Source organism: Coenobita brevimanus, chromosome 57, assembly GCF_032717465.1.
Source record: "Coenobita brevimanus isolate Jiangsu-jjx chromosome 57, ASM3271746v2, whole genome shotgun sequence".
NCBI lineage: Eukaryota > Metazoa > Arthropoda > Malacostraca > Decapoda > Coenobitidae > Coenobita > Coenobita brevimanus.
Window position 1 is genome coordinate 5,923,494 of NC_137010.1, and position 26,262 is coordinate 5,949,755.

The 26,262-nt window shown below is 41.5% G+C and overlaps 1 protein-coding gene across 1 annotated transcript in view; it reads right to left on the reverse strand.

Moving 5' to 3' along the window:
* Nucleotides 1-246: 246 nt before the first annotated feature.
* Nucleotides 247-26,262, reverse strand: part of SMC2 (structural maintenance of chromosomes 2) — a 109,633-nt gene continuing 83,617 nt past the window's right edge. The window contains exons 15-23 of the mRNA XM_080274174.1: nucleotides 25,009-25,147; nucleotides 18,294-18,487; nucleotides 15,407-15,550; nucleotides 14,519-14,713; nucleotides 9,399-9,599; nucleotides 6,905-7,021; nucleotides 4,819-4,917; nucleotides 2,933-3,142; nucleotides 247-437 (exon numbers count right to left, since the gene is read on the reverse strand). Coding sequence (XP_080130300.1) covers nucleotides 306-437; nucleotides 2,933-3,142; nucleotides 4,819-4,917; nucleotides 6,905-7,021; nucleotides 9,399-9,599; nucleotides 14,519-14,713; nucleotides 15,407-15,550; nucleotides 18,294-18,487; nucleotides 25,009-25,147 — 1,431 coding nt within the window. The 3' untranslated portion in view covers nucleotides 247-305. The remainder of the gene's footprint in view (nucleotides 438-2,932; nucleotides 3,143-4,818; nucleotides 4,918-6,904; nucleotides 7,022-9,398; nucleotides 9,600-14,518; nucleotides 14,714-15,406; nucleotides 15,551-18,293; nucleotides 18,488-25,008; nucleotides 25,148-26,262) is intronic.

Here is a 26,262-nt window from a genome sequence, read left to right on the forward strand (position 1 = left end):
TAATTCTTCTTATCTTGCTTCATCCATTTTTTCCTTTCTTCACCTTTCCAATACTCAAAACCCTGGGTTTTTCTCTTTCCTCATTTTACTATGATTATTTAGTTTAAAAAAAAAAAAAAAAAAATCATTACATACAGTAATGCCTATGTCAGTTAGGCTATGAAGATCCTAAAGTTTGTCTGGTTAACACTGGTAAAGCTAACTCATATTATTTCTGGAATACAGCTATATGAATGCATGTGTGAAGGTGTGCAACACTGCACTACTGGCTGTTACCCTCATGTTCATGTCACTTCTTTCTGTGTTCATCTCTTCTTAGATGCATGTGGAACAAGCTGGGTATGACGAGAGACCGTTGACATCCCATCTATGAACTTGGTCTTGAAGAGAACATTAGCGTTGTTAAACATGCCATCCTTGAGGGACACCACGATGAACTGGGGGGGAGGGAGGGAGGAAGAGTTGTATGTTATTAGTGTAAGAAAAGATATTGTATACTGAAATCATAAATGCAGATTACTGATTAAACCATCTATCAAAATGTTTGCAGAATGCACGATCCCATGTGTCGGCCTTTGTTACCTAATGGTGGCTCTCCACATTGCTCAATCTCTAGCTCCCTCTCTATTCAGACCCTCACCCCTGAGGTCACACTATAACTCCCCCCCCACTTTTAGGGAAGGGAGAGGAGGGGCGGGGTTGGCTTCTTACAACCCTACCCTCAACATTCACTCCTCTTACCCTCTACACCCAGCTATCATCCTCCATCCTCTTAACATTTCCAAACCACCTCAATCTAATCCTTCTCATCACAACACTAATACATTCAAATCCTATACTTCCTGTCATCTCTTCAATCGCAATCCTAACCCACCTGCCGGTCCTGTCATTCATGGACGCACTACACAACCATGTAATCAATATCATCCCTTATGTCTGTGCCTACAAATATCCTCTTCCATTACTGCTCAGGTCTCACTACTGTACAGCATTAAAACCCTAACAAACTACAATCAAGGACTCCTTAGCACAGAGGTAAAGGCATTCCTTGAACTTCTTCCAACCACTCTTACCCTACCCACAGAGCTAGCACCAGCCCCACTTCCGGCACATATAATTTCCCCAATATGACAAAACTCCTCCACACATTCATGAGACTCCCACCAAGGTCAATCCTTCCCCATCTCTCTGTCTCTGCATGCTCTCCCCTGCATACTGCATATACAAAATCAGCATTATTTCACAGCATATCTCTAATACCACTAAATCTCTTATATCACAAACACCGTATAAAATGAAGTTACTTCCCACACCCATGTGGTAAACTGCACATGGCCAAACTCTAGCGGCTCTGACAGCACCACGACCATTCCTTGGTATCATCACTTTTCTTTTACCTGCATTTACTCTCACACCCTTGTACCCCATTCCATCTCTCTACTTCTACATTTTCCTCCACTACCATCTCATTCCCAGCAATCAACACAAAGTCATCAGCACACAGCACCTCCCATTTTGTGTGTGTGTGTGTGTGTGTGTGTGTGTGTGTGTGTGTGTGGGGGGGGGGGGTATGGGGAAATGAACTCCCCGAGCTAGACCTTGATAGATCATATAGCCTCGCTAGGTGATGGGAAAGTGCTACCTCTCCAAGCAGGGCAACTACCCAGGCAGGGTGCAAACTCTCGACCCTTTGGTCTCAAGTCAGGCACTCTACCACCAAGCCACCCCACCCCACAGCACCTCCCATAAGAGTCCATGAAGTCAAATGGGAGAGCTTCAAGCACCATGATAAACAATAAAAGGTTTGAAACTAATCCTTACGCATACCAACATTCACAAAAAAAACTCATCAAACAAACCTCTACTCAGGATGCGAGCACCCTCATGCAATGCCATAACCACTCCAACAAGCCACTCCATCCCAAGCTTTCTCATAGCCCACTTACTACCTCCCTAGGAACTCTGTCAAAGGCCGTCTCCAAATCAACAAAGCCAAAGTACAACTCTCTTCTTTCATTCAGTGCTGCCCCATGAGAAGCGTGGGAGCCCGGGGCTAAGCAAGTTGGTCCTGACATTTATGACGAGAGTGACCAGCCTGTCAGACAATGAATATTGTAACAGTAGTCCCTCTGCCTGGCATAAACCCAAACTGCATCTTATCAATATTCACTCTTTCCCTTCCCATATCTTCCGGACTATCTCCATTACCTTCATTATCTGGTCCAACTGTTTTATGCCTCTATAATTTCCTCTTTCCTGGGCACCACCCTGCCCCTTATACACACTTACAATCACGCTCTAGAACCAGTCATCGGGGATAACACAATCATATATAATTAAATTTATCAAATCAGTACGTAAACCCACTCCTGTATATCCTGAGGCCTTCAACATGTCAGTAGCCAACCCAAGCACATCTGCCGCCTTCCCCAACTGCATCCTGCCGATTGCCTTGCTAATGGTTTCAATATCAATCAAGGAAAAAACACTGGATCCACTGACTCCAAACCTTCCTTACTCCAGTGAAACTCCTCATTCAGCAACTTGTTACAGTGCTCTCTCCAAGATTCCTTAATATCCTCACTGTCCACCACCACCTTTACTTCATTCTTCACACACTGCTTTCAAACTTCACAAGCTGGACACTTTTACCTCTCATTTTTATAGTGGTACACACTAGGAATATTTCATTCACAACTGGCTTTCACAGTTTGTCAGTGGGAGCATACAGAAGAGAAATGAGCAAAGTGACATTACTTTCAAATTTTCTAACTTCTGTCAGTAACGACTGGCATCAAACTCATTACATAACAGTGTCCACTTCATAAAAAAACCACTTTAACAACTGGATGACCTAAAAATGGAATAAATGAATACTGAGAAATTAGATTGCCAGTTTAAAATGGCACTTTTTCTGCGGCAATTACTTTACCTGTGAGTGCTTGAAGTGTGTCCTTAGCATGTTGCCAATGTTTTGTGTGTGTGAGAGGTCAAGGGCAGCATCAACCTCATCCAAAATGTATATAGGTGCTGGTTTGAAGAGCAGGAGTGCCAGGATGAGTGAGAGGGCCACCAGGGAGCGCTGCCCTCCACTCAGCTCTGTTAGACTCTCCTTCCAAACATCACCAAATGCAACTTTGACCTGAAGGGTACACAAGACCATTCATAAACAAAGCCCTTCCATTCAATGACATTTTCAAATTGTATTCTCACAATTATCAGATGCTTTTATTCAGTTTTGGACAGACCTCTAGTAGGAAGGGGTTAATAAAGGTCACATCTAGCTCTACCAGTTTGAGAAAACTCTCCAAAGCTGAATAAAATCTCGTGGCAGTAAAGATAAAAAACATTATATAACACATTATTAGAGTGAAATGGTTAATGCTACACTGGACTGAAGCAATGTATCCTCAGATCCCTAAGCACTGAGAAAACAAATAAAGGATTAGATGTTGCTGTTTTTCCCACTTTGACAATATTTTATTATTGGCAACACCCTTTTCACAACAGCAATGTATGAAATTCCCTTTCCCAACCACAGCTTCCCTTGCCTATAAAATTCTATGGTGGTTCCCAACACCTTCACACAACTGATTCATAATCATGAAAAGAAATAATAAAATCCAGAAATAACTAGCATCTACAGTCAAATATATCATTTTTTTTTTTTTTTTTTTTTTTTGTGTGTGTGTGTGTGTGTCCGACTCTGGGCAAAGGCTTCAGGGCCAATTTCTCAGGGGAAGTGGCCTATCCCAAGGTCCAGTAGTCCTCCTACACCTCCACATGTCACAACTTTGTTGCTAATACCCATGACCTACGTACTATTGTACTAATCATTCATCATTTACGTCTTCACTCACAGTCTGCATCTTCACATATCACATTTGATTAAGTCTTACCCACAACACTTTGGGTAGAGATCGTTCCATCATCAACTTAGTTTATATACGGGGTATCAATCTTTTCATGGGCATCTCCATATTTACCTCATCTATCCACTACTAACTTCTGTTACGTTTTTGCTTCCTCAACTACCATATCTCAATTCTCCCACATTCATACTCCCACAATAAGCAAGTTCCTCAGCCTTCCATGCCTCCTCTCACCCTTAAATTCACTAATGCTTTTTCAGCAACCTATTCATACCTCTTCCCTCCATACAACCATTACATTTTCACAGGCCATCTCCCACATTCCCCTCACCCACTACTGACCAAAGCATCTGTTTCCTAAGTATTCACATGTAATCATACTAAGAACCCCTTCTGCAAGTGAGGTCTCTCCAAAGCAAAGTAAGATCATTTGGTAATGCCAGGAATACAATACAAGTGGAGTCAGCAAATAAAAGGTAGGTGGTGGTGGCCATCATCCACTCACCTGATGTAGTGCTGCCTACTACTTCCTTCACGTTTATCATTATTCTTCTGTCTGCCTTTCTCTCTTCCTATTTCATCTTTCCTGTCATTTTTTATTGCTGTTCTTTTCTTTTCAGGTGGCATTACATTGAGTGACAAGCCTAATGGTTTCCTGTAAGCCAGAAAACCATTTACAATGCTGGTTGGTGACCATATTACCAACTCGTACGTGTTCCTTACGTGTCAATGAATGGGTTGGTGGAGTGTTAGTGCCCCTCCCCATAAAACAATTATGTCAAAAACAAATGGCCACCCCTTATGGGACAATGGCATCTGGCTATAGACAGACAGATACATAGATATAGACAGATAGATACATAGATAGAAAACTACAAATGAAGACATAAGTATCAAAACTGTCATTTCTGAAAGCTAAAACTATAAAAAGGGGTGAATGACTTACCTCCAATCCATCAAGAACATCCTGCCCTTCTGGGGGCAGCAATTTGGCCTGGGTCCCTGGCAAAAGCATTCCAAAGATGGAGCCAAAGTCTCGGTTCACCTGGAATACAAGCCATCAAGGTAATTAAACTGATAACGTGTATGCTTAGGTGGTGGTGACCATCATCCACTCACTTGATGTAGTGCTGCCTACTTCTTCCTTAGCCCTTATCATTTGTGTGTGTGTGTGTGTGTGTGTGTGTGTGTGTGTGTGTGTGTGTGTGTGTGTGTGTGTGTGTGTGTGTGTGTGTGTGTGTGTGTGTGTGTGTGTGTGTGTGTGTGTGTGTGTGTGTGTGTGTGTGTGTGTGTGTGTGTGTGTGTGTGTGTGTGTGTGTGTGTGTGTGTGTGTGTGTGTGTGTGTGTGTGTGTGTGTGTGTGTGTGTGTGTGTGTGTGTGTGTGTGTGTGTGTGTGTGTGTGTGTGTGTGTGTGTGTGTGTGTGTGTGTGTGTGTGTGTGTGTGTGTGTGTGTGTGTGTGTGTGTGTGTGTGTGTGTGTGTGTGTGTGTGTGTGTGTGTGTGTGTGTGTGTGTGTGTGTGTGTGTGTGTGTGTGTGTGTGTGTGTGTGTGTGTGTGTGTGTGTGTGTGTGTGTGTGTGTGTGTGTGTGTGTGTGTGTGTGTGTGTGTGTGTGTGTGTGTGTGTGTGTGTGTGTGTGTGTGTGTGTGTGTGTGTGTGTGTGTGTGTGTGTGTGTGTGTGTGTGTGTGTGTGTGTGTGTGTGTGTGCCCTCCTCTCTTCCTATTTCTCCCATGTTTCCTATCACTTCTTATTGCTTTTCTTTCAATTACAGGTTGTATGCAACCTTCATGGATTTGGAGAAAGCATATGACAGGGTGGACAGCCAAGGATTGTGGAAAGTATTAAGAATATATGGAGTAAATGGGAAGTTGTTGAATGCTGTGAAGAGTATGTATGAGGGTGCCAAGGCTGCAGTGCGTGTGGTCAGTGAACTGAATGGATTTTTCTACTTGAAGGTTGGACTGAAGCAGGGATGTGCCATGTCTCCATGGTTGTTCAATCTGTATATGGATGGGGTTATAAAAGAGATACAAGGTATGGCAGTGGATGTTGGAGCAGCCCTAATGAGAGAGGGCAGTGTGTGGACACTCCCTGTACTGTTGTTTGCAAATGATACTGTGTTGTTAAATGAAGACGAAGGGGAGCCGCAAGGCTTGGTGAGAGGGTTTGGGAGAGTGTTTAAGGATCAGAACCTAAAGGTGAATGTAGGGAAGAGTAAAGTTATGGTCTTCGAGAGAAATGAAGTCACTGTATGTACAGTGAGGTTGTATGAGGAGGAAATGGAAAATGTGAGTGTGTTTATGTACTTGGGTAGTGTGATGAGCAAAGATGGATGTTTAGAGAGTGATGTGTTTGAAAGAGTAAAACAAGGAAGAAAGGTTGCTGGTTCTTTGAAAAGAAGTGATAAACAAGGAAGTGAACAACGGTGAAAAAGTTACTGCATAACAGTACTGTGATACCAACTCTAACGTATGGAAGCGAAGCCTGGACCTTGTTGGAGGGACGCAAGTCAAAAGTGTGAGCAGTGGAAATTATTTATTTGAGAGGAGCATGTGGAGTCACATGGAGAGACAGACTGACAAATGAGGAAGTGAAGGAGAGTTGTTGTGTGGATGTGGATGTGATAGGAATCGCTAGGAGAAACGCAATGAGGTGGTTTGGCCAAACGGAGAGGATGGAGAGCGAGAGACTGACGAGAAGTGTATATGTGAGAAAGGTGGAAGGGGAGGCCAAGGATGAGAAGGATGGATGGAGTGGAGTGGTATATAAGAGAGGGGTGTGTGTGGGTTGCAAGCAGGGTAGTGAAATAGTGTGGGACAGGCGACATGGAGGCGATCTGTTTGTGGCCGCCCCTTACAGAATTAAGGCATCTGGCAATAATTAGAGACAGATATACATATACATTTATACATATGTATATAGTATACATAAACATAAATGCATATACAATATATATGTACATACATGCATATTCACATACATACCAGTATACAGTACCATATATGAGAAGAGAGAGAGAGAGAGAGAGACTCACCTGTTCCCAAGCATGCCTTAAAGCCTCTTTCTTCTTCTCATCAAGTTCATGGATCACCTTTTCAATTTTGGCCTTGTCATTTTCAACAATGCGTTTCTTCCTCATCAAGTCATTGTACTGTGGAATAAAAATTAATGACTTAAAACTATAAATAAAAGCCTCTATTGACATTACAGTACTGTACAGTATTAGAAAACCGAAGTCCATCTATCCATCATCCAATCCTATGTTGCCCCATGAGGAGCATAGGAGCCTGGAGCTAAGCAAGTTGGTCCTGACATCTAAGACGAGTGACCAGCCTCATTCATCCCTGAGTGGCATTACATGAGCAATAAGCCCCAACCATCCCTTGGATATAAACCAACACATGTTTAATCTGACTGGAGTGCCTCAATTACCCACTAAACCAAAAAGGTTCTGTAATTCTAAGATACCTGCTGCTTTAAAAGCCCAAATCTGGTGATGTATTATTATTACATACTTTCTATCTTGAAAATAATTTACTCAAAGTAGGAAAAGCCTCTCTTACAGAAGGGACTGATGAAAAGCATATCTAATCCCTGCTTACCTCAATCTGAACAGCCTCTAATACATACAACATAAATGTCTGAAGACAGCAAGGATAAAATACAAAAAATACAAAATACTCTATATCCAGTGACTGAACAGGTTAAATTCAACACATCATCATCATTATCATCTAATCCTGTGTTGCCCCATGAGGAGTGTAGCAGCCAGTGGCTAGGAAAGTTGGTCCTGACATTTAAGATGAGAGTGACCAGCCTCATCTATCCCTGAGTGTCATCACGTGAGCAATAAACCCCAACCACCCTTTAGACATAAACCTGCACAGGCTCAATCCAACGGAATGCCTTAAGTACCCACAAAACCACCAAACACCATATGTTTATATGGTTACCACCCAGCATAGTAAAAGGTTTCCTGGGTTACAGGAAACCAATGCTTGCTACTCAGCGTAGAGTCACCTGTAGACAAAAGGAAGAGGAAAGAATGAAGGAAAGAATGACAAAAAAGGAAGGAAGGAAGGAAGAGGGGAAAGGGCAGGCACCCACAAGTAGCACTACACTGAGCGAGTGAATGGTGAGCACCCCCCATGCAAAAGCAAACTTTACAATAAAACTGCAAACAGCATAAAAGTTAGGTGATAACTTTATACCCAATATCATTACATGATTGAAGACACTCTACCTCCCTCTTGACCATTTCAGTGCTGTGATGTTAGTTTACTCTTGCTACTTCAGATAACTCTATTTAACTATCAGAGGGGTTAAGGAAAGCTCTCTCTAACTCCTCCAGTTCAAGAAGTCTTTCCTAAGGTGAACAGTCACTGGAAGAGATCAACAATACAATGGGAGACTTCCAAATAAAACCCTTTACTTAATGCCTCACAGGATCTAGTGCCTGCAAAGCAAAACAGTACACTCAACCCTCGGCTATCACTCCTAGTTGGTCCCGCTATGACTGCGCTATAACCGAAACCGTGATAGCCGAATTGAAGAACTTATGGTAATAATTCTAATTGGTGCCATGACCTCAATATTCACCCCTAAGATACCTTTTTTGTACCACATATTAATATATAATAGTCTAAAAATGAGCATGTTTTATGATGTGATCACGATTCTTATAAATACCCCTCACAGTTGATTCATTGATGTTATGTTTCTTCCCCACACTTCACTTGGTCTCACCATTCTCTATAAGTTTCACATTTCCTGTTTATCTGCATAACTTAGGTTCTTCCTCTTCTTTATTTCCCTGCCAGGTGCCACAGCATTATGTTGGGTGATGGTAGGGGGACAGGGAGGGGGTACGTTGGCCATGGTCATATCATAAAAAAAGGTTACTGTTTCCACTATCACTGTTCACGGTCTGAGGACGCGCACTTGAATGGTTTGGCGGGCAGGAGACTCGGTCGGGCAGCCAAATCAGCACTCGGCTGGCGCTGACATCACACGACCAATCACGGAGTGAAGCTTTTGTTGGCTGGGCGGAGCACTAGAGCCTGGCCTTTTTTAAATTTTCGAACATTTGCGGTGCACGACAGCAGGCATTTAGTGCATGATAAAGGTATCTGGGTAGTTTTTTATACAGGCGTGATAGCGAGATGCGCTATAGCAGAAACCATGATAGCCGAGGGTTGAGTGTATATCTATTTCATGTGAATTAGTCTCCTTTATCTTGTAACTGTTCCAGTTGAAAAACAAATCTTATCATACTGGTTAACACCAGCCAGGCACTTAAAATACGCTTGGGAGTGAATTTCCCTACTCACCATGATGTCCTTGTAAAGGAAACTCTGATGCACAAGCTACCAGTAACATCTGCACGTGTTACCGTACTAACATGAAGGGGTGTTACTGCTGCACAACATTCAAAAAGGTGCTAATCAATCTGTTTCACAACTCTCCCGGCACAAATTTACTGCTAACATGCCAGTGTTGTTCTTGTATTCTACAAGCTACCAACAAACCTGTTCCTCGGCTTTCCCCAACATGTTCATGGCACGCATGTTGACGTTCTTTGAAAGCTTTGATCTCCGCTCTTCAAGTTGGGTAACTTTCCGGCCAGCTTCCACTGGGTCATTGGCAGAAAAATCATAACCAGTGTTGGGCTGACCAAAGAATTTGCGATCCTCAGAGATCCACTCATGCTCACTAAGCATCTGGGCAACCTTTGGAAAAAAAGATTGCATTTTAGATTTTATGCATCTTCCTAAAATATCTGCTATACACTAAGCATAATGCATGAATACACACTGCAGCTACCCAAAGGATATTAAGCTATGTGAATCAAACAGGAATCCATAATCACAACGCAGAAATGTACAACTGGAGTGATTCAGAAAAAGGGGTAGAATCTAGAAACAGGGAAGCAGAAAGTATGATAGTGAGAGAAACATCATCAGCATACCCAGTGAAAGAGAGCAGAAAAATATGTACACATTATTAGAGCCTCTGGAATTCTGCCTTCCCCTCACAAGTCTAGCCTTTAATAATTTATAAATATATTTCAGTGACAACTGATGCTTCTCATTCTCTATCTTTTCAAAGCATCCTTCTTAGATATCCAGTGTAAGAACAGTAAGAGTGAATTCCATTTTATCTCCTTTGAGGTGCAGAGCCCCGAGGCAAGGCTATCCTAGTTTGGTACTGAGGAGCCGCAGTGTCTCGACTGGTTATTGCACTTGTCACACGATGCATCTGTCCTGAGTCCAGGTTTCAAACCCAGACTATGGCTGATTATTTAAGTGGATGCTGGTAGTATCCCCTGTCATATGCTTGCAAATGTTCACACCCTACTGGTTCCACAGATGGCATACACAAACATAGCCATTACAATTACAGGACACTAACTTTCACATGCATCATTCTTCTTACAGATACCTCTTCTGCACTTGTACTTTGCCAACAATTAAATTCTGGCTATCTCTCAATCTATGTAGAGAGATCAAATCATGCAGTGAACTTAATACAGACTGATACAGAGATTAGCCTACTTCCCTGGTTGGCATTACATGATAAAAAAGCCTTCACACACCTCTTACAGATCCACCCTCCGGGGGACTCAAACCACTCGACTTTCCTACATTACAAATATACATAAACATCTAGCTAAGCACACAACAGTCTTCAAAAATCATCACAACATGTTCAACCATACAGTTGCACCTTAATCAAACACAAAAGTACATCCTTATGTTTTACCTTAATCAAACACAAAAGTACATCCTTATGTTTTACCTTAATCAAACACAAAAGTACATCCTTATGTTTTACCATTTTTTTCCATATGCATTCCTACACTATTGCACCTCTTTTCAAAGGATTCCAGTTTGCAGTTTACAGATTACCATATTTTTGTCTCCAAATTCTTCACTTACAGTACTTAATTCTCTTTTTACAGATTTCATTACACATTTTTTTTTTCACAATTAAATGGAATAAATTGTCCTTCTTGCTTTTAAACTCCACCATTTTCTCTTCTACTGCTCTGTCTACTCCTATCAACATGCTGTTCTCTTCTCCTTAGATGACATGTTTGCATCATTACTCACACTTGCAGCCTTTCTGACCAAACCCTTTTCATACAGACTCCAGCAATTTTTCAATTCAATTTGTTCCCAACTGGGCAATATTTTGGCAGCTGGGCAAGTCTCCATTCTTTGGATCTGGCTGAATGATTACAAACTTTGCAACACAAGCAGAACCATGAAAGTTACTTAAAGATTAGCTTATCCATGCATGGAAAAAGCACAGTAGCATTACATATATTATCCATCCATCCATCCATCATCTAAACCTGTGTTGCCCCATGAGAAATGTAGGAAGCCGGCCTGGGCTAGGCAAGTTGGTCCTGATATTTAAAATAAGAGTGACCAGCCTCACTCATCCCTGAGTGACATTCCATGAGCAATAAACCCCAACCACCCCTTGGATATTAACCAACGCAGGCTCAATCCAGTTGGAGCGCTTTAATTCCCCCCCCCCCCAAAAAAAAAGGCCAAACCGCAAGCCTTCCTAATATAGTAAGCTCTTGTTTTATGACTGGGATGTGCTTTGACTGTATAATGAATGCTGGTGTTGTAGTGATAGTGTAAGTGAGAACTATTTTCATCATTATCCGGACATCCTTTCCCAACCTAGGGCAGGGTGAGGAGTAGCAACATCATGACAGCCCAAGTTTGCCCAATCCAGTGGGCCACTCTTCCATTCACTCATCATCCAAGCCCACAGAATCCTGGCTCAATCTGATACAGTATATCAAAAAACCTTCACATAAATGTATCCGATAGAGTCAATCAGAACTCTGTCACGTTAGAAAGAAGCACCAAATTCCTCATCATGCACTTCTCCTCACAACATTCATCCAGCCAGCTCAATCTCTTGTCAGTCCCCTAGCCTCACCGACTACCACACCTTTCTTCCTCACACATTCATCCACCATATCCCTCCACCTTCTCCTTGGCCTACCTTGCCTCCTCCCTCCTTCAAATTTGCTCAAATATACCTTTTTCACCACTCTGTTGTTATCCATTCTCTCCACATGACCATACCATCTCAGTACACTCTCTTCAATTCTGGTGTCCACCGACTTTCTCACTCTGCATCTTTCACGAATTACATAATTTCACATCCTATCCACTCACTGTACTTCACATACATTCCTCAGCAGTCCCGTCTCCATTGCTATCACTCTTGACTTTTCATTTTCATGCCACACCAGTCTCACACTCACATGTTTAAGTTGGCACTAACACTCTTTTCGTAAGCCTCGCATAGCTGCAACACTCAAGCTTCTATTTCTTATCATGGCCTTCATAGCACAAGAAACTTTCCTTCCTTGTGTTACTGTCCTTTCCACTTCTTTTGCACATTTTCCTCTCTTTCTATCACTGTACCCAGGTATTTGAACTCTCGCCATTTCCAGTCTCTCTCCATTCACTGTGACATCACACTGGGCATCACTTTCTCTCTCAATTACCATCACTTTACTCTTTTGTACATTTACACTCAAAGCATGATGCTCATAGACATCAGCAAAACTATCCACTAGTCTACCAAGCTCTTGTCTGGTATTTATAAGTAGCACTGCATCACCGACATACAATAAATTTGAGATATTCCATCCATCACCATTAATTACCAATGCAATCCCTCTCTCCATTACTCTTGTTTTTACTTCTCTCATCACCCCATCCATATATATATACAGAACAACCATGGGGACATCACACAACCTTGTCACACATCCACAATGATCACGAACCATTCACTTAGATGTCCATTTACCCTTACACATGCCTCACATTCATCCATCCATCCATCATCCAATCCTACATTGCCCCATGCCTCACTACCATCATAAAAACTCTTGATGGCACCTAGCAACTTACCATCTACACCATACGTGCACAAAACCTTCCACAATCCTTCTCTGCCTACATTGTTGCGTGCTTTTCCCATTACCTTTATCTATCACACACACACATAAAAAAATGATAAAACATTTTAATAAACTGCAAATGCATTTCGTGAATGTTAAGTTAATAACTAGTTACATGAACACCTATCAGTATAAAATATGGTACGAAAATATTTGTGAAGACAGGTGATGGATCTGCTTCATGTTTCAGTATTTTTAACCTGAGGCAGACCCCTCCACGTGCTGTAATATGAACTTCTTCACTCTAAAACTATGGCTGGAGTGAAGAAGAGGCTGCTTGTGGGAAGAGATTCTTTAATACTACCTGCCACAGTCATTAATTTAATGCTTCTTTATGACAATGTGTTAACAGTGACATTTCAGGTAAATGTAGGAAGTATTTCAATTAGGAAATACACTAGGGGTGAATTTTCTTACAGGCTCAGTCCCTATTAGCTTATTTCCCATAAGACCAATGCCCCAACTTTGGCAGCACTTTTCATGGTCCCTGTTAGGCACAAAACCTGGTGCCTTACTGTATATGGTATATAAGCAAATGATCACATAGAAAACTATAGTATAATGAGACTGTGCTATACAAGCAAAGTGCTGTTCATCTAAAACAGTATTAAAAAATGGCCATGGATGTTGTAGAAATAAGTCAAGTTGAAGAATCGCACTGAACATCTTAAAGGGTCAGCACAGGAGGACGGGCCAAACAGCAATAATTCAAAGTCCTCTCCCATGGCAACTATGAGACATAAGTATATGCTAATTTATTAGAAACAAATGCAGTAAACATCCAACACTGTGATAAAGCATAGATGAATACATTCATCCATCCATCGATCATCCAATCCTACGCTGCCCCATGAGGAGCATAGAAGCCTGGGACTAAGCAAGTTGGTCCTGACATTTAAGATGAGAGTGACCTGCCTCACTCATCCCTGAGTAGCATTACATGAGCAATAAACCACAACCACCCCTTGGATATAAACCTGCACCAGCTCAATCTGACTGGAGCACCTCAATTACCCACTAATCCATCAGGCGCCATAATTTGGTTATATGGTTACCATCATCATCATCATCCAGACCTCCTTTCCCACCCTAGGGCAGGGTGAGTAGTGGCAACATTCAGACAGCCAAAGTTTACCCAATTCAACGGGCCATGCTTCCATTAAAAAATCATCCAAGCCCTATAAATCCTGGCTCCATCAGACAGGCCAAAAAAAATTTCACCACATTCTGTAGCTTCACATATACCTATCTGACAGAGCTGATCCAAACGCTGTCACGTTAAAAAGGGGTGCCAAATCTTTGGTTATGCGCTTCACAAGGTAAATCATTTCCTGGTGCACAGGAAATGATTTGGTTCGTCACTCAATGTAGAGTAACCAGCAGACAGAGGGGACAGGAAAAAAAGTGAAGGAAAGAAAGACAGAAGTGGAAGGAAGGAAGAGAGGAAAGGGCAGACACCCGAGAGCAGCACTACATTGAGTGGATGGTGAGTGTCCCCACCTACCACTATGAATAAATAACAAAGATATTAAGGAGTCTGAGTTGCATTGACAGGTGGAACATGACCTCAGCTGCACTGACAAATAAAACAAAAGCTTTCTCTCTCGCTCAGTTAGCTGCCAATCCTCTGTTCCGCAACCTACTCACCTTGTTCTCAGAGTCCTTGGCTTCTGCCTTAAGCTTTGATAACTTGTGATCCAGCTGTTTAATCTCCAGCTGAGCCTCATCACTATTTTTGTTGATTTCCTCCTTGCGGGCTGCCATTGTGTTGATCTCTCTGTTCTGTGCATTCAGCATCTCTTTCTGTTCCTTCACTGCTGACTGGGCACCTGATACTTCCTCCTATATGAGTGATACAGTCGTCATTAACACCGCTCATCGTCATCATCATCATCTATGAAACTACTCTCGACTGGAAACCCTCCATATAAACTAAAGGTTATTATCATCTGTGACACCATCCTCCCACCTGGGAACCACCTTGACATAGATGATGCTATCTGTGAAGTAACATCAACAAGAAATAACTGAGAAACCTGGAAAACAGAGGTTTGACAATGGATTGCAGTCCCTCCAAAGAGCACTGTAATAAAAATATTATGTGGTATCCCATGGAGGAACTTTGAAGGACCATGTGTCTAAAATTCATTACTAAATTCCGCAATATCTAGGTTCTGATCTGGGTATGTCTGGTGTTGTTCCAGAAACTCTTCATATGACCTTCACAGGGATGTGTCAATATGTCAAAATGAGAGATAACATCTGGCAACAGTGGCTCCTTTAGTACCAAATAAAATAAGACACAACACAGAGTTGAGTTATGCCGCCTTGGTAGCCTTAATATGTATACAGTACAGTGGTAGTTTAGGGGTTACAAATGTGCACTACTGGCACAGTTGTATGTTGATAATCCAGTTTTACTGACACTGTCTGCCTTGCTCATGCCTAATACTGTTTCTAGATTCCATCCCACTCTACTGTCATGGAATACTGAAAAAGGATAATAATGATACTAACTCCTCGCCATAAGCTGACCTTGGCATGTGTGACATCCTTCTCAAGTGCCTTGACCTGCTCCTGGTACTGTTGCAATACTTCCCCACACGTGCTGATCTGAGCCTTCGTCGTCTCAATGCTCTGTTCCAGCTCACTGATCTCCAGCTTCAGGCTCTCCTCTTCCTGGTAAGGAAAGCAGAAAAATACTGTAAGTTTTCTTTTGTTTACAGCTTTAATTTCCGATTATGATGATCCTTGTTCATAATCAGCAACCTCATATTACAGTACACTGAACAATAAACTTTTTCTCCCTAGCTAATATTCAGGCCTAGTGAAAACTGAGTTAAATGAAATAACTAATTCCATATTGTTTCTTTCTTCAGTGTACAGGAACCAGTGGTGGTCAAACAGCAGAGAAACTGACTGTTATTTGAAAGATATGAGTACCATCTTCACTTGGGACACAGAAGATCTGGGTGGGGGGGGGGAATCCCCCTTCAGGTTTAGGGGTTCAAGGCTATCCCACTGTAGTCATTCATCATCTCCAGTACCTTGTCCATCCTGGGAATTCCCCCCAACAGCAGATGCCTATGAAAGAACTTCCTTTAGGCTACCTATCTTCACATGTTCCTCTTACTTTTTCAGTCATTCCTTGCCCTCTTCCTACTCTCTTACCAATATAGTGCTCCAGTCTCTTCTTCCATACACACATGGTCATGGTATTCCTTTTCAACAATACCCTAACTCTCATTTTCAAAGGCTTTCTTTGATCCCCACTTTTGTGCATTCTTGAAATATGCTCATACCACCTCATTAAATCTCTGAGGTGGTAATCATGAGAGCTCAGCAAATGGCAAGATACACAGAAGGGTGGCTGGAAGATGTTCAGAGCAACTGTTCCTACTCACTGAATGGACTTCCCTTAAGTGTGACAGAAATTTTATGCTTCAAGTGTGTGAAGTATAAAGCAGAGTGCTTGCAAAATTGCCAACAGAATGGGAAGATGTATGTACATTTGAGCACAATGATATGTGAATGGTGAGATGGATATGCAAAGTAACAATAAGGGACAGAACATCATGTGCAGAATTTAGAGGATCCTTGGGCAGTCAGAATAATTGCGTGGTGATAAACGTGGGTGTGACGAGATAGTTTGGACATGCAGAGAAACTGTGTGAGATCAGCTGGGAAGAGCACTACACGAGACTGAATGCAGGAGAAAGATATACAGTAAAACCTCACTATAACGGACTAATTAGGGCCCAAACCATTCCGAAAAATGTGAAATTTCGATAAAAGAGACATTCGGACTTCCCTCTGCTAATCCGGACTTTTTCCAATATATCAGACATTAGTCTGGATCGCATGAATGGTTTTTAAACTGTTTTGACTACCATTGTGGTACTATACTGTGTTATAACTTCACTACATTAATCAAATGGTATAATATATATAATAATACTGTACTGTACACTGATAAACATGTCTTTTACTGACCTTATTGTGGTGAATATACCTGAAGTGGTCAGGCAGTCCGGACTGCTTCTGGCTTTATTGGACTTTTTCTGATATATAGGAATTTAGTCTGGTTGCTCCTCTAGTCAGATAAAAGCGAATTCCGGTCTACTGAAGTTCGTTATATCGAGGTTTTACAGTATACTTTATATGGGCTGACCAAGGAAAACACGGGAGTAAATCCTAAGAATGACTTCAGGGTTACGCCCTTATGATGAGCGCTCTGTTGTGCATCATGTTGCCCAACTCTGGTTTTCATGCGACAGAGGGTCTGTGCCATGCACTCCTGGCAAATCTGGCCGAGAGGCATTTCATGGTGAAGGCGTGTGTCACGATGCCTGCAGTAGCCGTCTGGCTTCCCTCTGAAATTACGTTGAGACAGCCACTGCTTGCACCACATCTTCCTTTTCCTCTTCTTTTTCTATTTGGCACAACACAATGCCACAATGCTCCACATTACAGTCTCTTGAACTGCTGCAGTGTTGGTATCCATCCTCCTCCTCTTTCAGCTCAACATTAACTGGCACACACTGGCCATCATACTACTATGAACATCACTGGCCTCAGCAACACGAGCTGGTCAACATGAAGCACAATAGAGTGCAAAGCATGACCCCTAGTGTGGACAGAGTTTTAGAGAAGAAGTAAAATGCAACAAGGACCACACAACTTGGGAGCAGCCCCTTAAAAAAAAAAAAAAAAAAAAAAAAAAGCGTGGACACTTCTTTACAAAATGTATGCATCCATCATATATACTTTGCATAACACCTCCCCTGATGTATCCCTGTTCAACTGGTTATACACATTATCTACCTCCATAACTGACTATATATCTTTTACACAAGGTTGGGCCAGATTTTTGTCCCTTTTTATCTTCTTTCACACAATTCAATGGCAGAAAAATAAAATGCTGTGGCTCTACATCCTTTCCATTACACTTGTTACTGACTAGCACAATTTACTAACATTAATTTATTATTATAACTCTGCATTCGCGATGGAGAGATGGCAATTCATGGCCAGGTTTTAGTCAAAAAGGGTATAATATCTTGCACTCCTCCTGACATGTTTTCTCCTCTCACTATTTTACTACTTTAATGCTTATACGGTATTGATTCACACATCCTTCACCATCCCAGAAACCATCCTGCTCATCTTTCACAAAACATTTTGATATCTGCATCATTTTCTGTTATCTAATCATATTGTTTACAAAGGTTCCAACAGTTTGCCACAAGAATCAGCACTTATTCCCTGAACATTTCTACACTAATTTCAGTCACCTCTACTTTCTTATATGATTGATAATAACAACTTTTTTCTGCTTCTGTAGTTTAATATGCACTCCAAGTTCAAAACAAATACGATAAAAATGGGAATTAAGAAGAAACAGAGATGACAGAATCTTTACCTGCTTCTTGAGATTCCACTTGCTCCTTGTGTCAGTAGCCACCTTCTTGCAGCGCTCCAGTTCTGCATTGGCAGCTTTCAGTTCCTTCTCTTTGAGCTCTTTGGAGTTCTTGATCTTGTTTTCTATTTCCTTCACCTTAGCTACCCCCTCCACCTCCACCTGCTTGCATCGCTCTAAAGTCTCTGTGCACTCCTCTGCCAAATAAGTAAATGAATTATGATCATCATAGAGGATGCAAGTAATGTGAGTAAAAGTGGCTGGGGAATGGCAGGGAGTAGAAGGGAGGTGAGAAGACAGGAAGAAACAGTAGGACAGAAGTTGTGGAAGCAATAAAGGAAATTATATTGGGGGAAGCCCTAGGAATTGATGGAGTGTATGGTGAAATGCTGAAGCATGGGGGAGAGAGAGTAGTTGAATGGATGTGGAAGATGTGCACATTGGCCTGGGAGGAAGGTAGAGTCCCGGAGGATTGGAAGTCGGGTATAATTATTCCCTTGTACAAAGGAAAAGGGGAAAAAGAAGTGTGTGGTAATCATAGGGGCATTTGTCTTCTTAGTATAATAGCAAAAGTGTATGGTAGGATACTTATTGACAGAGTTAGAGAAAGAACAGTGGAATTAGTTGGAGAAGAATAGGGAGTCTTTAGGAAGGGAAGAGGTTGTGTAGATCAGATATTCATTCTTAGATCTTTAGTGGAAAAGTTTCTAGAGAAGGGAAAGAAGTTGTATGCGGCTTTCATGGATTTGGAGAAAGCACATGACAGGGTCGATAGACAAGGATTGTGGAAAGTATTAAGAATATATGGAGTAGATGGAAAGTTGTTGAATGCTGTGAAGAGTATGTATGATGGTGCTAAGGCTGCAGTGCGTGTGGATGGTGAACTGAGTGAATTTTTCTCTTTGAAGGCTGGGTTGAAACAGGGATGTGTCATGTCTCCATGGTTGTTCAATCTGTACATGGATGGGGTAATAAAAGAGGTACATGGTAGGGTGGTGGATGCTGGAGTGGCCCTGGTGAGAGAGGGTTGTGTTTGGAAACTCCCTGCACTGTTGTTTGCAGATGATACTGTGTTGTTGAGTAAAGACGAAGGGGAGCTGCAAGGCTTGGTGGATGAGTTTGGGAGAGTGTGTAAGAAATGGACTCTAAAGGTGAATGTAGGGAGGAGTAAAGTGATGGTCTTTGAGAGAGGTGAAGTCAATGAATGTACAGCAAAACTGGATGGTGAGGAATTGGAAAATGTGAGTACGTTTAAGTACTTGGGCAGTGTGATGAGTAAGGATGGAGGTTTGGAGGGTGAAGTGCTTGAAAGGGTACAGCAGGGAAGAAAGGTTGCTGGTTCCTTGAAAGCAGTGATAAGAAACAGGGAAGTGAGCATGGAAGTGAAAAAGTTACTACATGACAGTATTGTGATACTAACTCTAACATATGGAAGTGAAGCTTGGACGTTGCTGGAAGGACAAGTCAAGAGTGACAGCAGTGGAAATGAGTTATTTAAGAGGAGCCAATGGAGTCACATGGAGAGACAGGCTGACAAATGAGGATATAAAGGAGTGTTGTGGTGAGGATGTGATAGGAAGTGTTAGGAGGAATACACTGAAGTGGTTTGGCCATGTGGAGAGGATGGAGGGTGAAAGACTGACGAAGAGAGTGTATGTGAGTGAGGTGGAGGGGGGAGAGGGAGGGGGAGGCCGAGGATGAGATGGAGGGATAGGGTGGAGAGGTATATGAGAGAGGGGTGTGTGAGTTGGAAGCAGGGCAGTGAAATGGCAGGGGACAGGGCAACGTAGAGGCAATTTGTTTGTGGCCACCCCGAACGGGATTGAGGCGTCTGGCAATAGATAGACAGATAGATCTAAACCTTCATTTTTGTGCCTACAATGAGTAAAATCTAGCACAATATTCTTTATAAATTGCTTTATGACATGACTCTGAGGAAATGGAAGTTAAATTTAATTCCACTTTGTGTTACCTGAGCTACAAAGCTGTTTGCACCATAAACTGTAGGCAGTAGGACAACAATATCCTTGCAGCAGCAGCATATTATTATTTCAGTCAAATAATGGCATGGGTATATTCCACAGTCAAACACAGAGAAGCATACTAGTAAAACTCCCAAAAATGTGCTCAGTGAACTGAACCATTTACCACTTAATTTAACACTGAAGCCCTAAAAATAACTGGTTTCCATCCAAAAACCATGTTTTTAAATCTGTGTTATCATCATCATCACCATGGCTTCTTCATACCAAAAGGTGAGGTGAGACAGGGTCAAGAAAGCAAGGAACAAGAAAGCATAACATGATGAAGAATAATCAACAGCATGCTCAGTGAAAAGGGCCTGACACTCATTCACTTATCATGGAAGCCTCATGAATCTCGGGTCTACCTCACAGGCCTAACCATTTGCCTTTTTTTTTTTTTTTTTTTTTTTTTTCCACAGGCAACACAAAGAGGAGAGATCATTCTACTCAATACCAAGATAAAACTGAAGAGGCATACTGGTCACAAGATGAAGGAAAGGCAAAATATTAGGCAAACTTTTGTCCTAGACTGAACATATACAATTACCAGTGCCACTTTCAATACAGCACTTAAAACTCTTGACATACAATCATCTTCAGTTCATACAAACATAATCATTCATTCCCCTCCATCGTAAGTACTTACCAACAAACCAAATACAGTCAGCTCCCACTTAATGTGCGATCTGAGTACACGAACCTCTCATAACACGAAAGGCAATTTTTGAGGCCAAGAAATGGTCAAAAGGTGAAAATGACATATAACGCAGGTTAAAACATCTGCCCATTTTTTCAAAAACCATACTACACAGCGACAATAGGGATTATGTGGCCTGAGGCCACAAACTATGGTTTAAACAAGTCATTACGTGAAAAAATTGGTGACATGTAGAGGTGTATGATATGTAGGAGGACTACTGGTCCATGCTAGCAGGCTGTGTAGCCTATGCCCACAGTCGAGCACGCGCGCCCGCACACACACACACACAAATTAGCAATGGGAACTGACATAATGTGGACAACGATAGCTATCATAGCACGGGCTGCATCAGCCAATGACATATGGCTGTCATGTGCCTGCGCAGGGTGTCGTCACAGTCCACTGAGCATTTCTGCCCCAGTTAAGCCCACCTTCTCCCCGTGCTCTGGCTCCACATGTGCTGTGTTCTCTCTGTTTTTTTTTTGCCACCCGGGGACCAATAGGAGTCCTGCCCTGCCTCAGAATCCCACTCCCCCTCACCCCAGGAAGCCCACAACCTCTTCAATTCAAGGTGATGAATCCTCCAGTGTTTGAATGTACTGAAGTCATTATTAGGTAGGTAAATGTCCTGGAAAAAATCCCCAAAAACTGCCCCCAAAGGTGGACCTGGGGCTGGCTTGGGTACCATGAAACCCTTTAACATGTAAACATATGGCCCTATAACACGATAATCTCATAAAGCCGGACCTTCCGGGGACAATATTTGTGCGTTATGTGAGAGCTCGCTGTACTTCTTTATGCCATTTATGAGCACTCACACCTGTTCTTATATATATCACATCTTATTCATCCACTTCGTTTCTTTTCATGTTCATTTCACACACAGCCTTTCCTTCTTTTTAAACCTCTTCAATCTGATGATCCATTTTTAAAATTTCATTCGTGCTATCTCTAGATGATTTTAATCAGCTTTGGACTTTTCTAACAGGAGGGATCTGATATATCCTTCATTAACCCCTTCAAAATCAGAGGCTTTTCCTAAGCTGAAATAAAATCTCTCTTTAAAAAAATAAATCAAATAAATAAAAAAAAATGTAATTAGTCTCAAAGAGCTAATACCTCTATTATCTTATACTGCAGACCTTTGTTATACAATGAACTGGTATGCAATGAATCGCCTATATGATGACCAGAGAGTTAGGACTTTTTCGATATACAACAGAACTTTCACTTATACAATGATTATGATTCCGTACAGAGCATCATTGGTCAGTACAGTATACAATTGCCATATCACTTACATGATTGCCCTTATGCAAGTCAACAGCCATTTCTTTGTTCCAAGATAGCCTTTTCACTCATCACTTTTCGGTGTGTTAGTGTCAGTGATGGAACATACATTTTGTGTGTTGGAGTTTAAGCAGCAAGTGATGTCCAGTGAAGTGAAATAATTACCAGCTGAGGTGAGGTGGAAACTTGTGTTTAGAATCTGCTGGGTGGGTGACCATTGGCCAAAAATGCATTTCCACTGAACCCATGTTATAACTGATTTTTGTTTTGTTTTTTCTACAATGATGAACAGAGGAGGGAAAAACAAATTAAATAACAAAATAATCCATACATGAGATCACTGGTGTCCTCCATTCATAAAAAATCTATAACAGTTGGACTGGAACTGCTGTACGTTGAAGTTTCTGGAGAACTATTCTGGGGAAGCGAAATCTGAAGAGATGCAGTACAGGCAATAAGAGAATTTTGATAAGCAGAAGATCTGCAATATGGCAATGTGATAATCCAGCGAATACGATATATCATTATGTGATGACTTTTCAAATGCATCCTCATCATAAAACGAGAATGTGCTGTATTCTTCATTCACACTTCTGACATTCAACACTCACACAAGAGTGCCTAGCTCCATCAGACCCAAGCAAACTAAGTGTTCTGTAATCTATCAGGTAAATGATATTAAGATTCCAGCCCTACCAACCCCTAATTTTTTTTTTTAGTTGCCTTCATGGCATATAGAGGACATGAGGGTGCTACTTTATTTCCCTTGAACCTTGGGACTACCTGCTGAGAGCAGGAAGAAAATATATGAGATGTGTACAGTATACAGTAGTAAAAAGGCTTGTGGCAGTGTGAAAGTCACAGCTTAGGGCGCGTCCACACGTACCCTCGAACAAATGTTGACAACATGGTTGGCAACATGTTTGGGTACATGTATGCAGCAGTATTTGGACAGATGTATGCAAACATGTTTCAGTACAGCTTTGAACACTGGCAGCAGAGGCGATGGGATATAAATGTCCATACCAGGCAGGTGAGACTTCATCATGATGTTGCCAACATGATCTGGACGCTGCTGTTCCCAACATGTTTGCAGCATGTTTGTTATTGTGTTGCATACATGTTGCCAACATTTGTTCCAGCACACGTGTGGATGTGCCCTTATACTTTGATTCCTTGCAAGTAACTGAAGGCCCTACCTAACAGTGATGATTGTATGGCTGTTTACCAAGTTTGCTGCCAAACATCAATATTATGATAGTTCCCCCTGTGGTCAATGTATAGTATCATAAATAATGACACTACAAGAGGAAGCAACTAATAACACATTACAGCTTCTTGCATTAGCCCATGGATTGCACAATTACTGTACCTTTTTTTTTTTATAAACTTGAAGATAAACATCCAGGGCAACATCTGGCTTAAAAAAAAAAAAAAAAAAAAAAAAAAAAAAAAAAAAGGTCTTTGCGTAGGGCCAAGCATAAGTTTACGTAGGGGAGTAGAGGAGGGGGAAAAAAAAAAAGTTTTTGTTTATTATAAACTTGAAGATACACATCTAGGGCATCATCTGGTAAAATAAAAAACTCTCTCTCTCTCCCTCCATCTTTGCGTAGCACCATGAGTAAGTTTGCTTGGGGTTCTAGTTGTTAACGGTGATGCACAGCCAGCACAGCCTGAGCTGTGGCTCGCAATCCACGGGTAATAACTGTCATACAGTATCTACCTACTGTCAGACACAATACAGTATCCAAACATCTCCCATAAGCTGGCCATAACATTCATTCATTCATTGCCAGACGCCATGTATCCCAAACGGGGTGGCCAACGGCTTAGAGTTAATTGTTTTACAGGGAGGGGCACTAATCCTCCACCAACCCCACTTTATGTCCAAAATAAATCTAACATACTAATGTATAAGATCTGAACAATTTCTTCAGATGTACAGTAAGGGTCATATGTTCCATTAATGATCAACTGTGTCTACTTCACACTTACAGCATGTTGGCCTCTTTTCTCCTGGAACCATCATATAAAAGTCATCTATGGACAGAGAACATGATAAACCTCTCTCAGCCTTGGAAGGCTCGCCACCAAAGGGTAGTGAGAATCAGATGTATTGTACTGGAACAGTCAGTGAACTTACATTCCTGATTGTAACAATACCTACTCTTAAGTGCCTGACTGTACTAATCCTTATGGGTAAATATGACAGGAGTTACAGAGTGAAGATGGGACAACACATGATGAGCTTCCAAGTGAAGATGGACCATTACATGAAGAGTTCCTGAGTGAAGATGGGTCAATAAAAGATATAAGAAGAGTTACTGAGTGAAGATGGGTCAATAAAAGATAAAAGAAGAGTTACTGAGTGAAGATAGACTAATAAATGAAGAGTTGAGTTTCTATGTGAAGAAGGACCAATACATGAAGAGTTCCTGGGTGTAGATGGGTTGATGAAAGATATAAGAAGAGTTACTGAGTGAAGATGGACTAATGAAAGAAGAGTTCCCAAGTGAAGATGGCCAACACAAGAAGAGTTACTAAGAAAATATGGGCCAACACACAAAGAGTTACTGAATGAAGATGGACCAACATAAGAGAAGCTAGTGAAAGAAGACGGATCAACAAAAGACAAGTTATAGAGAGAGGATATATAAATACAAGAAGAGCTACTCAGTGAACATGGACAAGAAAAAATACTGACTGATGGTGTTGGTGAGAGCGTTGACCTCCTCCTGCTGCTGGTAGTGGGTGCTTGACTGAAGGCGCTGCTGGCACAACTGCAACTCATGACTCTTCAGCATGTACTCTTGCTTTATACTGTTGTATCTGTCAAAGTTCCTCTGTAATGCAATGATGAACCCTTTCAAGCTGATAATACATCTTAAAATTTTATTACTGTTATCTCCAGATGATTCTCTTTGGCTCTGAAGAGACTTTTCAAAATGGAAGCATTTAATATTGCATTCTTTAACTCCTTTTCTCTATAAGAATGCTCTCTTAATTTAAATAAAATCATCTGGTGGCAACAAGGATAGAATGAAAAGTAGGTCATCACAGGAACGAGGATAACCTGGTTTTAATATGGTTATCTTCGTGTTGTTGTCCCAGACTCATCTGGATGTGAACCAGTGAACTACAGGAAACTGGCCACTTTAGTCAAATGTTCAAAGAGATCTTTTGCTGAGTATAAGCTAAAGGACTGTCTGTGATACAACAATGAGATCCAAATGGTGAGTGTGTTATGGTGTGATTGCTGTTAATGCTGTTGAACAAGCCCAGTCTGTCAGACCAAGGAGATTCATCAACCACACCCATGCAACCACCCCTGTGGGGCCATCCCGTGCAGTGAACTGACAGTCCCTTGTGGGAAAAGTGTGGAGGTTTGGTTCCTGGATCAATGCAACATTTCATTTGCTTCTCTCCAATCAGTTAACTGGGGCACCAAAGGAAATACCACTTCATTCCATGATGTAGTTATATGGTTACCAGGTATCACCCAGCTTTGTACTCGTAATGGTTTCACAAGCTACAGGAAACCATTAACCTTATCACTCAGTTATTTTTTTATTTTATTTTTTTTTAATGCTAGGAAGAAGGAACCAAAGGCCATGAGCCTGCAATAACTGCTCCTTCCAAGAGAAAAACAAAATACAAGAGAAAGTAAAATTCAAGATCCAATCATTTCGAGATGCCTGGACACACTGTTTGAAAGACTGGAGATCATAGCTAGCAGGAAATACAGACAGAGGGAGACAGTTCCAGAGCTGACCTGTTGAATAAATGAAGGACTGGGAGTAACGGTTAACTCTTCCATTAGTGAGTTGGACAAAAAAAAAAAGAGATGAGAGTTTGCTGATTGACGGGTGCTACGCACACGTTGTAGAGGTGGAGGAATGCAAGCAGACAGTTCAGAGAAGCAGTGACCATTAAAGTAGTGACAGAAAAGAGATAAAGA